At 38.3% G+C, this 12,084-nt stretch overlaps 1 protein-coding gene across 1 annotated transcript in view; it reads right to left on the minus strand.

Moving 5' to 3' along the window:
* LOC111867714 (pre-mRNA-splicing factor syf1 homolog) overlaps window positions 1-9,694 on the minus strand; it is a 22,038-nt gene extending 12,344 nt beyond the window's left edge. Inside the window, exons 1-8 of the mRNA XM_033752788.1 lie at window positions 9,452-9,694; window positions 7,787-7,910; window positions 7,011-7,208; window positions 6,618-6,802; window positions 3,536-3,650; window positions 2,816-2,963; window positions 2,031-2,182; window positions 183-476 (exon numbers count right to left, since the gene is read on the minus strand). Of these exons, the coding sequence (XP_033608679.1) occupies window positions 183-476; window positions 2,031-2,182; window positions 2,816-2,963; window positions 3,536-3,650; window positions 6,618-6,802; window positions 7,011-7,208; window positions 7,787-7,910; window positions 9,452-9,597 (1,362 nt within the window). The 5' untranslated portion in view covers window positions 9,598-9,694. The remainder of the gene's footprint in view (window positions 1-182; window positions 477-2,030; window positions 2,183-2,815; window positions 2,964-3,535; window positions 3,651-6,617; window positions 6,803-7,010; window positions 7,209-7,786; window positions 7,911-9,451) is intronic.
* Between the last annotated feature and the right edge of the window lie 2,390 nt (window positions 9,695-12,084).

Genomic DNA, 12,084 nt, shown 5'->3' on the forward strand with positions numbered 1-12,084 from the left:
ATCATTTTACAGGTGGTAGTCTCCTTGGACGAGTGATAAGCTCATTGCAAGGCCCCTACCTAAACATAGGACAACGCAAACACAGAATAAACACCTACACATACCAAACATCCATGCCTTGTGTGGGATTCAAACCCACAATCCCAGCTTCTGAGCAAGTGAAGTCAGTACATGCCTTAGACTGCTTGGCTACTGTGACCGGTGACCAGATACATTAGAATTTGTAAATATAAGGACATAAGCAGTAAAACATACTCATGCCGAATCTCCATCTCAGCCCATTCACACCAGACAGATGCCAAATCATCAACTTTGTTGTAAGGGACATGGGTGGCATTTTCAAAAACCACACGAGCATCATCAATTTGCCTGTTCTCTTCATAAAATTTTGCAAATGCTACCCAAAGGGTGTGGAGTTTCCCAACTGCAAGCTTTGGATCTACAGTCTGAACTGCTTCTGTGTATGTGTTGATAATCTGAAACATAAAATTGCTGTATTAGTAAAATACTGTGACATGTCAAATCATTGCTGGGCAATGGGATGTGAACGAGTCACCACCAAGACAGACTCTTGATAAACGGTCGGTTGCCAAGTTACGTAACAGTGGAAACGAGGTTATGCAACAGTAAGGAAAGCAGCGTTTCTCCATGCCATGCGTGGCAAAGCTGAAGCGCTTTGGTTGCTAAGCAGTAATAAATAACTATCAGCAGCGATGCCAAGCAACCCCTCTGTAAACATGGCATCACACAACAGTGAAGCAAGCTGCATTTTCTGCTGTCCAACTGAGGGTTTATATGAGAGACTGGAATACCTAAGGAGTCAGTTGAAATGTAGCAGCCGCCGAAGACAGTGTCAGTGAGTATTCGGAGTATTCGGCAGAGCAGAAGTCAGTCAGTCGTCAGTCAGTCAGTCGCGGGAAGAAGAACTGAACGCGTGGTTAGAAGATTTTAGTGCGATAATCAGTGATAGTTTGTGATAACTGAGAAGGTATTGCTTATTGGGAGTGTGTAATTCAGTGACACTTGTATAGCTCTCAAGTTGTAATGTAAAAAAGCGAAGACTACTGAAGACAGAGTGAAGAGATTAGTGTGTAGGGTCTGTAAATTGTGTAAACCTGCAGCAGTGTCATAACCAATTGCAGTTACGACTTGTAGGTTGTTAATAAAACCAATTAACAACCCGAAAGGCGTCTTCAGTACCAAAACACATTACAATATCATGACTTAGTAGCTGACACACATTCATTAAAAATTTAAACAGCAGTCCTAATAGTGGACTCTTTAGTAATGCCTGTCGGTAAGTGAGTACTAAGACGGATGGTATGGACTGGATTAATCTGGCTCAGGATAGGGACCAGTGGCAGGCTCTTGTGAACCTCGTAATAAACCTTCAGGTTTCATAAAATGTTGGGAAATTCTTTAGCAGTTGAATGAAGAAAGACAGAGCTCCATGGAATTACTGAGTGAGTGAGTGAGTTAGTTAACACGTAGGCAAGTGTGAGTCTCAAATTTTCAAGTGCAAATGAAAAAAAAATCTCCATCTCAATTCACATATTTATTCTTCATTCCTGAAATTTGAAAATTTTCATATAATTGCTGTGGTTTTGAACAGAAGCACATGAACATCCCAGTTCATTAGAGTCATGATGATGGATACCAGTGGTCACACAGATCAGCTCGCCAACAAAGTCTGCCCCCCACCACTTCTGTCCACGATAAAAAGGATATGGCCCTAGAATTTAGTTTCTTAAACACATTGGTTTATGAAAATTATTAATTCTGACTACAGCGAAGAAACTGATGTAGCAGAGAAAATTTTCGTTCTTGTCCCAGTTTTTGAATTTTTCAAATTCTTGTCTCAACTTCATTTTGAACTGAAACAGTTGTTCTTGCATGTACGTTTTATAGAACAGATTTCAGGATACAAACCATGGGGGAAGAGAAATTTAGGGAGCCCAATGAGGAGATAGCATGCAGCTTAACAGGTCACACAGTTCAATACCTGATGAGAAATTAATATCTGATATTACCTCATGGGGTTTTCCTTCATACAGTAAGACCCTCTTGCGCCACTCTTGCACGTTATGTGGGTTCTGTCGTAGCAGGACCGAGTTCAGAAGCAGGAGCCTTCGTTCCATCAGGTACTCAAATCGAGCTAGTCGCAATTCCAGGTCAATGTCGTCTGTAAACACAATTTATAGCCACTGAGGGTCAGATCATACTCAGTACAACTTGCAACTTGTACTTGTTCCCATCCACCTGACTCTTTTTTTAAATCACTAATTTAATACACAAAACAAACACATAAACTCCGTGATTTTAGTCCGCAAGTGAACTATACCGACCTCACTATACTTCACTTGTCGGAGAAGTTTAGTGCCAACTTTTGCAGATAGAGGGTGTCGTGTGGTCAGCGCAACGAATCCCCACTGCCGTCAATTTCGGTTTTCTACACCGGAGCCGCTATTTCCTTGAAACAGCTCCTCAATTATAATCATGAGGCTGATTTAATACACAATGATAAGTATAATATATCTGCTTGTATTGCAGTGTTTTGGGTCCTAGTATCACATAGCCTGCTAGGTAAGTACCAACATTTTGGAAAAAAATACTGCCCCAATTTTCAGGGTATAAAAGGCAGCATGTTCCTCTGAAATATTGACACCTATCCAATTACACGTATCATAGCCCAGAAGACCACAATATGAATTACATTTAAATGCTAAACAGAGCAACAGTTCTGGTAGTTTTACATTCGAATTTTCATGCTGCAGGTTTGTTTCAAAATTAAATAAACCTATTTTATAATCCTTACCTTCTTCCGTAGGATTCAAATTTCCTGCCGCTTCCTCCATTCTCTTACTCAAACTTAATTCTTCAAACTGTGCATAAGCATCAAACACTTGAGTGAAATCTCTCACTGTGGTCACAGTTTGAATTGCTTCTTCATAAATGTCTCGGGCCTGTGTCCAGCAAAAGAAGCAAATTTCAGTTGGACAATATCAATAGATATTAGTACAATATACTCGTACTATTCCAAGAATAACTTCAGGACTCAAGTTGGGTAGAGCTTTAAAACAAAATTAATACATATGTTAATTCTTGCTTCTCATTGTTAAATAAACCCCATCCAGTCATATATTTGCAGTCTTTCACTAAACTCCACAACTAACAAATTACAGCAAATATTCATTCCTATTTCACCAGCTTTATTAACATTTTTATTTTAGATTTAACCACAAAGTAAAGTTGTCCTGGTGTTTAACTAGTTGTGTGCATCCTATGCCATGAAAACGTATTGAGGAATGGCTGTACAGATCCTCATATTCTTCAACTCAGCACTAGTCAGAAGTGAGTGTTCAGCTTCATATCCTGGCTGCTTCATCCCCGGAGAAGTTCCGGTACCTATTGGACAGGATGCTGGATGTTCCCCAGAAAAGGTCTGGCTAATGTGCCCGTAGCCAGTCGCTATACCGACTGTGCTATCCTGGCTCCCAGATTTAACCACAAGAACACTATAATCACCTATACCCACCTTCTCAAAGAGACCACTGCGAACGTAGTAATCTGCCAATGAGTTCCATAGATGACCCACTTGATCTGGGTATCTTCTGAGTCCTCCCCGAATAATTGTATCAACATTCAGAGATCTGAAAGGTATGACATTACAATGCTTTATTGCAGAGAACAGGGTTATTGTTTAATTCAGGCATGATGCCCAACTAACAAGCTTCCAGATGTCTAAGACAATGTCACATAACTTTAAAACCACCAAAGTTGGCAGTCATGGAAGTAAAGGTAAAGACATCAAGAATGACATGGCTTTATATCCATATAAAAAAAGGTAACGAGGTAAATTTATCTTTGTGCATAACTGTTATAGTTTGAATGTATATAAGCAGCGCGAAGATGGAAGCTAGTGGCCGCGCCATAGCTCAAGCGGTTTTTCGCTCCCTGGCTTCCCACCGCGGTGGTCCAGGTTCGATCCCGTGTCTGGTCAAGTGGTGTTTGTGGTGGTCAAAGTGGCGCTGGGGCAGGTTTTCCCCGAGTACTTTGGTATCCCCTGCCAATCTTCATTCCACTAATTGCTCCACAATCACCCTCACCTATCATCTGGGGCTGGTACAATAGGCCACAAGTGGCCGCAGTGCAAGGGACTTGGTCCCGCCCCACTGGGGGGGGGGAGAAGGAAAAAAAAAGAGGCTCCATAAAATTGTAAATGACAAAAAAAGCTGGAGAGGAGTGACCAACTTTGGGCTCTGGTCCTATGCCCTCCAAAGAAAGAGCAATCAGTATCCAGTGGAGATGAAGTTGGGTGGTCCCTGAAGCAGTTCTGGTCAGAGTGAAGATAAAAATACTGGATACTCAAACCTTGACGATGCAATCCATTGGTATGATAAATAAGACAATTTGCATCTGCGGTTATCTTTTTAAGGACTAAACAATATCTGATAATTCAGCTCCTACCTTACAGAGAATATAGTTTCATTACAAAGAGCAACCAATTAATGCTGTTTATTCTGAGAATAATACTGTCACGTGTTAAGTGACTATAGATTGGGTTTGGATGGGTAATTGGATTTATTGGACTCTACAGCTTGGAATTACAAGTAACTGTAAAAATGTAAAGTTGTCCCTGTGCTTAATTAGGTAGCACTATGCCATGAAGACATATAGGGAAGTGGAGGTATAGTTCAACTGTTCTTCACCTCAGCACTAGATGGAGGTGAGTGGTTAGCTACATGGCCCTGCTGCTTTACCCTCAGGTGAGAGCCCCGGGTACCCATTGGACACGGGGCTGGGTGAGCCCCAGAGTCGGTCTGGATGCTGTGGAGAAGAAATCTTGCATTGCAGGGAATTTAACCTGGACCGTCCAACCCATAGCCCTTCAATATACCAAATCGGCTATCCCAGCTCCTACGTGTAACCACAATGCTGTGCAAATCATTATATTCCACACTAGTCTTCTCAGCTTGTTACAGCCTCCTATTGGTAACATCCTTCTAAGACTCTGGAAATGCAATTAAATAACTGTGCCAAATATCCACATGGCCATTTTGGAAGGTGCCTGAGGCATTTGTCTGGAATACCATCAATTCCAAAGGCCTTTCTCAATTTCAATAATTTGATTAATTTTCATATATCACAGTATCTTGCTTTTTCTTAGGGGATGTCATCTGCAGCTGCAAGCAGTGCAACAAGTGAGTGCAGAAGGAGGTGTCCGTCCATGATTCCTGCAGCCCGTGCGTCCTCTCCACAGACCCAGAGACCATGTGGAAGTGAACTTGATGCATGCCCCTTCCAAGCAGTAAGGACGGTTGGCACCACCCCACAGGTCAACATATTGCACTGAATCAGAATCCCCTGCAACTGTGTCAGATTATTTTGCATCCCATAGGTTTCTCTATTTGCGCTGGGTGACTCAACATTTAATGTATGTATCATATTTGTCATTCTAATAAATTAATACCCAACCTCTCATCCTTTCCTATTAACAGTGGCCTGTAATAACATATGTGTGTCTAAGTATTTAATATGCCAATTTCAGTGTCTTCACTTAAGCGTTTATCTTCTTTGAGCTTTTATAATGCGTAACATACCCCTGCAAGGAATATTGGTGATAACCTGAAGTCTTCTCAACTGCTGAGGTATTTTTTTTCGATTGTCGACTTAACAAAAATTGAGCAAAATAAGAAGCTGAATATTGCCAATTTTGTATGTATTTCTCATCAGTTCTGAGAGTGCTATATGTCCAACCCATGAGCTCCTCCTTGACGTAATCATCCTACTAATATTTCTTGCGGAGCACAAATTATGAGAATTCCCATCAACTTGTACAATGCCCTCGTGAGGTGCAATAAGAATTTTATAAAATTTAAATGAAATTAAAATATAAAATTTTAATAGATTTTATTGGTTTAAATTAAGTGAACTACAGGGTGTGTGCTATTTAGCGGATACCAATTGACTACGAGTATGACATTTTAAACTATGAAGCATGCAGTTGCATATGCAATGAAAGGACAATATTAGTGCAGTGTAGCAGTAGTAAGACACCTGGAGATGGCCATTTAGGGCCGAAACATGTTGTGTGCAATGTGAGAGTGATATTTAAACCTCGAAAGAACTTTCATTACTCAACATATCCTCCACCAACATTGATACACTTGTCCCATTTCTTTACCAAAGAGTAGAAATCTGCAGCATAGAAGTATTTTGACTGTTCTGCACCTCTGTTTCATCGTCTGAGATTTCAAACATCCCTGAGAGAATATCTCAACCAAGCTGTGAACCGCATTATGTGACAAACACTTCCCACAGTAAACAGGAAACATTTCTTTATGAATATCCTTTGCACCGAGTCGTTTTGCCCACATAAACCGCACAACACAATGCTGCTCTCCAGTGTTACGCCCCTCAAGCACAGTTGCCATTTTGACTACTGAAACCAGCCTCTGATCATTCATGTGCATGTCTGCTACCTAGACTATCCTGATGTTGGACTATGCTGCTACAAAGAAAACCTATTTCATCCATTACAGGTGTCTTACTTTCATCTATGACCTATTTACTGACTCTCCCTCATAATAATGACATGGAAGTAGCAATATTCTCACCTTACTTTACCAGGATTCTTTGAAATTAGCTCACAAAGTTCATTCCACAACTGATGATTTGACTTGCCATGCTTTGACACAAAATCTTCTTTGTTCACAATGTAGGCTAGTTTCATTGCTGCTTCATCCAATCGTCCTATTGATATCAAATATTCGATATAATCTTCTGCATCTTCCGGATATAACTATGAAACAGAAGACATACATTTACTAGAATATTTCTGGTACTGATATATATATATATATAGATTTGATTTTTAACAAAGTGCAAAGCCAGTGGCAGTCCTCATAGGACTTGAACCTAAAGGTGAAATTTACGTGCGATTCAGATTGATATCACCCTAAGTAGCTTACCAATCCATCCCAGAGTTTATGATTAAAAGTTGTACTAACCTTAAGATACCTTCTAAAAACTCTAACAGCTGTTTCAGGAATGTTATGCATTTTCACAAATTTCAGATAGAGAGGCCAGACACGATGATGCTGAGTAATGGGCAGAGCACGAAGCGCACGATCAAACACATGTCGTGTTCTCGTTATAAGGCACTGATCTATCAGAAACTGACAATAGTCAAGCCAAATTCTTGGCATCTGGAATAAAAAGAAATTATTAAATATACTTAAAAACGGAACTGGTATCACAGCCTCAACCTTAAGAAAGACCCCATTACAACAAAGCTGCATTTTCAATTGCTGGTAAAGGTAAAGTTGTCCCTGTGCTTAAGTAATGAAGCACTGTGCCATAAAGGCATATGGGGGAGTGGATGTAAAGTCCCAAATTAGATTAAAATACCATTGCAGAATATTACAATTATTTTTATAGTATTTTGTTATATTTCTGTTTTTTTAAGCATGCAAATAAAGTATTATATCAGAAGTGCCGGTATGTACTCTTGATATGGAGATACTGAATGAGGTATTCTTCAAGTTTACTTCTAATCTAGACAGGATAATATGGCCTGGAACCATTTCATTAAGTACTGAAGTTAAATTTCATCAATGCCGTGCAATGAATGTTGCCAATACAAAACTATAGTACATAAAAAACTACTCATCATTTTTCTTCAGACTTCAAATTTGAACAGAATTCCAACTTCATATATAGTTTCGATTTCTAACTGTGAGTTCGCACCTGCATGCACACACACTCACAGACACAATAAACTCACCTTATGCATGAAAACCAATGACCTCTCAAATGCATTATTTACATCTTCATATGAGGGATCCGTAATGCAGCGTCCCTTGATTTGTCTCCTTCGAAGCGTGAGATAACTGTACCACAATTTATAGCTGGGAAGAAAAATACAATTTAAAATATATGCAAGGAGCAATTAGATTTATGTTAATTAATGTAAAGACAAGTTATAAAAAGCAGAAAACACCACCACATAGGGATAAAGAAAACTGTGGTACCAGAAGAGAAAGAATATATTGGTACTAACTTGTGACCACAGTGTAATAAATTATCTTTAACTTGTTACCACAATGTAATAAATTATCTTTAATAAAAGAAATCAATTAAAGAATTCTGTTTAACTTAGTCTCTGTATTATGAATTTATCTGGTTTTTTAAAGCATCACCAGTAATCTGCAAATTCCACAACCACTGAGAGTTTTAATGTATCTGCCTACTTCTATGTCACAATATTTCATTACCATAGTTTATTTTAATGACTTATTAAATATTTCAGTCAGCATTTGCTGGATGGGTTAATCATGTAATGTGAGACTGCAGCCTACAAAGGAATATGATGTTACCTTAATATATATAAATGGGAAAATAAATTGACTGTATAAATGGGTTGATATTGTCTGAATGAAAAGCCAATATGATAGTTCTAAATTAAGTTTAAATTTGGGTTGCTATTGCTTACTAGCAAATTATTACAATCCACACCTACTGGCAAACTCGTCAACAAATCAACACTTTCAAATGCCTATCTGGTAATAAACAAAGCAAGTAAAATTAAATTATACATTAAAAATTCTTAATGTGAGTGTACTTCATTACTATGTACTAGTGTCAAGACTTTAATCGAAACTTACAAATCAAGACCGTAACATTATTACCCCACATCTACCGAGCTTCAAAGGCAGATTTTTGAGAACCAATTTTTTCTATTTAATTTAGAAAATATTTACAATCTACTCTCGATAATATGGAGCAATAAGTAAATTTGTTCTAAGTATGTGCCTTGAGTAGAGAAGTCATACACTGATGATACTCTTGACAGGCCCTGTCGAGGAAAGGTGATGGTTTTAATTTTCATCATCTGTGGGCTGCGGTAGGTCAGACAGCCACTGTCTCCTCAAACTTCTTACATTTGGTGGGTTGTTAATTTCTACATGTAGTCTGTTATTGTGTCTGAGTATGCTTTGATGGTAGATTGTTGACAATCTATGTATTTCTTCTATGACGAATGGGATTTGCAGTTCATTGTGGAGACATAACAAGGTGATTTAGTTACTGAGTGCAAGAATTTGGATAGAAATCTTTGAATTATTTTTGTGTCTGATGGTTTTGTACAGCCCCACAGCTGAACACCCTAACTTTACCAACAGAATCTTGTTGAAACTCTGCATTCATCACTGTTTATACAGCGCTTTCTAGTGTTCACGGACAGAAGATGCCAATAAAGAATATAATGTGGAGGACATTTCTGATTAAAAAAATACATTTAATAAAACAGAAGATCATTTCTGAATTTTACACAATATAACTTTTTAATCAGAAGGCCATTACATTCTTTAATTATTTCAGAACAGGCATCAGATTTCTTTTTGTTTTTGTTTCATGAACAAAATTCCCTGTGTTTATTTAACACTCATACCTTCCTGGTAACTCCTTTAGGGCTCTTTCAAAGATAACATTAACAGTGTGTTCAGGACTCCCCTTCTTGTGTTCAATGTATCGCAGCCAATGCCTCACAGAAGGCTGATTCCGAGGCATTTCTTCATTTGAGAAATCTTCCATCATTCTAAGAGACACAAATGTACAGAAATTGAATATGTAAACATGGAGGAAACATGCATTCGAAACATAATACACATTACATTCTCCTCACAACACAGATATAAATAATGATGATTTGTTACTGTGCAAGAACTAGCTCCATTTGTGATCCTGCAGTCTGAATGGCAGTCAACTAGTGCTACAGTTTCTCTCAAGCAGTTAAAAGTAAGCACATATGAAGCTACTAGACAATCAATCTACAGTGACACTAAGAGATAACAAGAAAATCAAACCAAACAACCCCATGGAAAACGACGCTTCACAAGAAAGTGACAGTTTACTCAACTGGTCAATAAATTCTCAACTTTCTATGGAATATGAAGATTAATTACCCTCACAACATAATATCAATGGATCCCATCCCAAGCCAAATGAATCCAGCTCACAAACTTATTTCTTTTAAGATTAATTTAATTTATGTAATATCAAGTCCCATCTATGCCTGAGTCTCCCAAGTCATCTCTTCCTTTTAGGTTTTCCAACAAGAAAATTTAACAGTCCTGATTTTTTCATGCATGCTACATGTTCCCACCTTGATTTGATCACACTAACAATATCTGGTAAATAATATAAATAATGTTCCTCATGCTATTACCTCTTCCTTCCTAAGACCAAATAAATATTCTCCTCACCATTTTGCTTCCAAACACCTTAAATCTTAGTGTGAGAGACCAGCCTTCACTGTACTCAACCATCAGCTTCAGGGTACATTAACAGTGAAAATGTTCACATAAAAGCAATAAGAGTGATGATGGTAATACAGCTTATATATCCATCTTCTGCTAACTCTGCATGGGGTTTGTTCACTTGTTCAGACATAACATAACATAACCTGAACTATGCACAGTCCTACCCATACAGAAGCCATCTCTGCAAGAAAACTGAGGATACTCAACGATGGTTTCAAACCAAAGAGGATCAAGTACACCTCATGTATGATATAGCTAAAGCTGTCCTTGTGCTTCAATAGGCCCATACTATACGTACAGGGAAGTAACGCTACAGCTTCACGCATTCATGACCTCAGCACTAGACAGATGTGAGTGAACAGCTTCATGCCCCTACCACTTTTCCCGCAGGGAATGATCCCTATGTAACCAGTGCATAAGTACACATTTGACCCCACAATCAGCACGACTACTGCGAACAACAGAAAAATTCCTGCCTCTGCCAGAAATCGAACACCGGCTATCCAGACCAGAGGCCTGTCACTATACTGAGTTGTCTTGACTCAAAGATCATCCAAGATGGCAGGTTATATGGGTCAACCAGAGAGCTGTATCTCTTTATTCTTTAATAAAGAAAGTACAATGCAAGAAGTGAAATGCATAAGTTGTGAGGAATTAAGTATTGAACTACTTCAGGCAAAGACTGAAATACTATCGCTGGAAAAAATAATAAAAATATTACACGAAGAACTAAATAAGAAGACGGTAAAAACTGACGAAATTTCCACTAACCTTAAAGAAGCGTGTTTAAGCAATATTGCTGATCCTTTGGTTCAAAATAGAGTCTTAAATATTTCAAGTGCTTCTGATAATGAACAGCAAGATTTAGAAGTATTATTGAATAAAAGTGAATTACATGAGTTTTACAACATGGCCGTTCGTCCTGTAGTTAAACAAACCCTGTTGGAAATAATTTTAAAACTAGAAGAAAGTAAAATAACTCTTAAACAGACCCCCTCCAGCAATAGTGAAGTGTTACCTAAAAAAACCTACTCGGAAGCTCTTAGAAACATCAAAATAAATGAAGACACAAATGATGAAGTGATCTCAACTATTCCAACCATCATAACCTCAAGGGCTATATCGAGAGAGGAAGTAAGTGTGCAGACCCATAATCGACTGCAGAAGGTAAAAAATGATGAGAAAAACAAATCAACTAAGTCATCAGAAAAATCTAAAATTTTGATTATTGGTGATAGTCACATTAGAGGACTTTCCAGCGAACTGAGATACAAATTGGGTGATAACTATGAGATTATGGGAATAGTAAAACCCAATGCTAATACTGACCAACTGAAGACTACGGCTATACAGGAAGTGAATAAATTAACACAGAAGGATATCCTGATCTATTGTGGCGGAGCAAATGACATATCAAAAAACAATNCAAGAAATACCATTATCCCACTCAAATGGGAAACGACAATACCCGACCATGCAAAGCCAACAATAGAATCAGGGCATGCTACCAAAGTAATCTCAAGAAATGTTACACTCAACATGGACGAAGAAGACAGAAACAAAGGGGAAACCAATATTGATTCCGTGGATGAGCAGAGGATAGCCAGAGTAGCAGAACAAACTGCTCCTCCGAGAAGGCGACGAAAGATCCCAACTACGAGAAATAAGGATTTTTTATGGGAATGATTTATAATAAGAATAAGGTGGATAATAGTAGGCAGTGGACTTCACTTGTAATTTATCATCAAAATATAAGAAGCAT

Source organism: Cryptotermes secundus, unplaced genomic scaffold (genome assembly GCF_002891405.2).
Source record: "Cryptotermes secundus unplaced genomic scaffold, Csec_1.0 scaffold1555, whole genome shotgun sequence".
NCBI lineage: Eukaryota > Metazoa > Arthropoda > Insecta > Blattodea > Kalotermitidae > Cryptotermes > Cryptotermes secundus.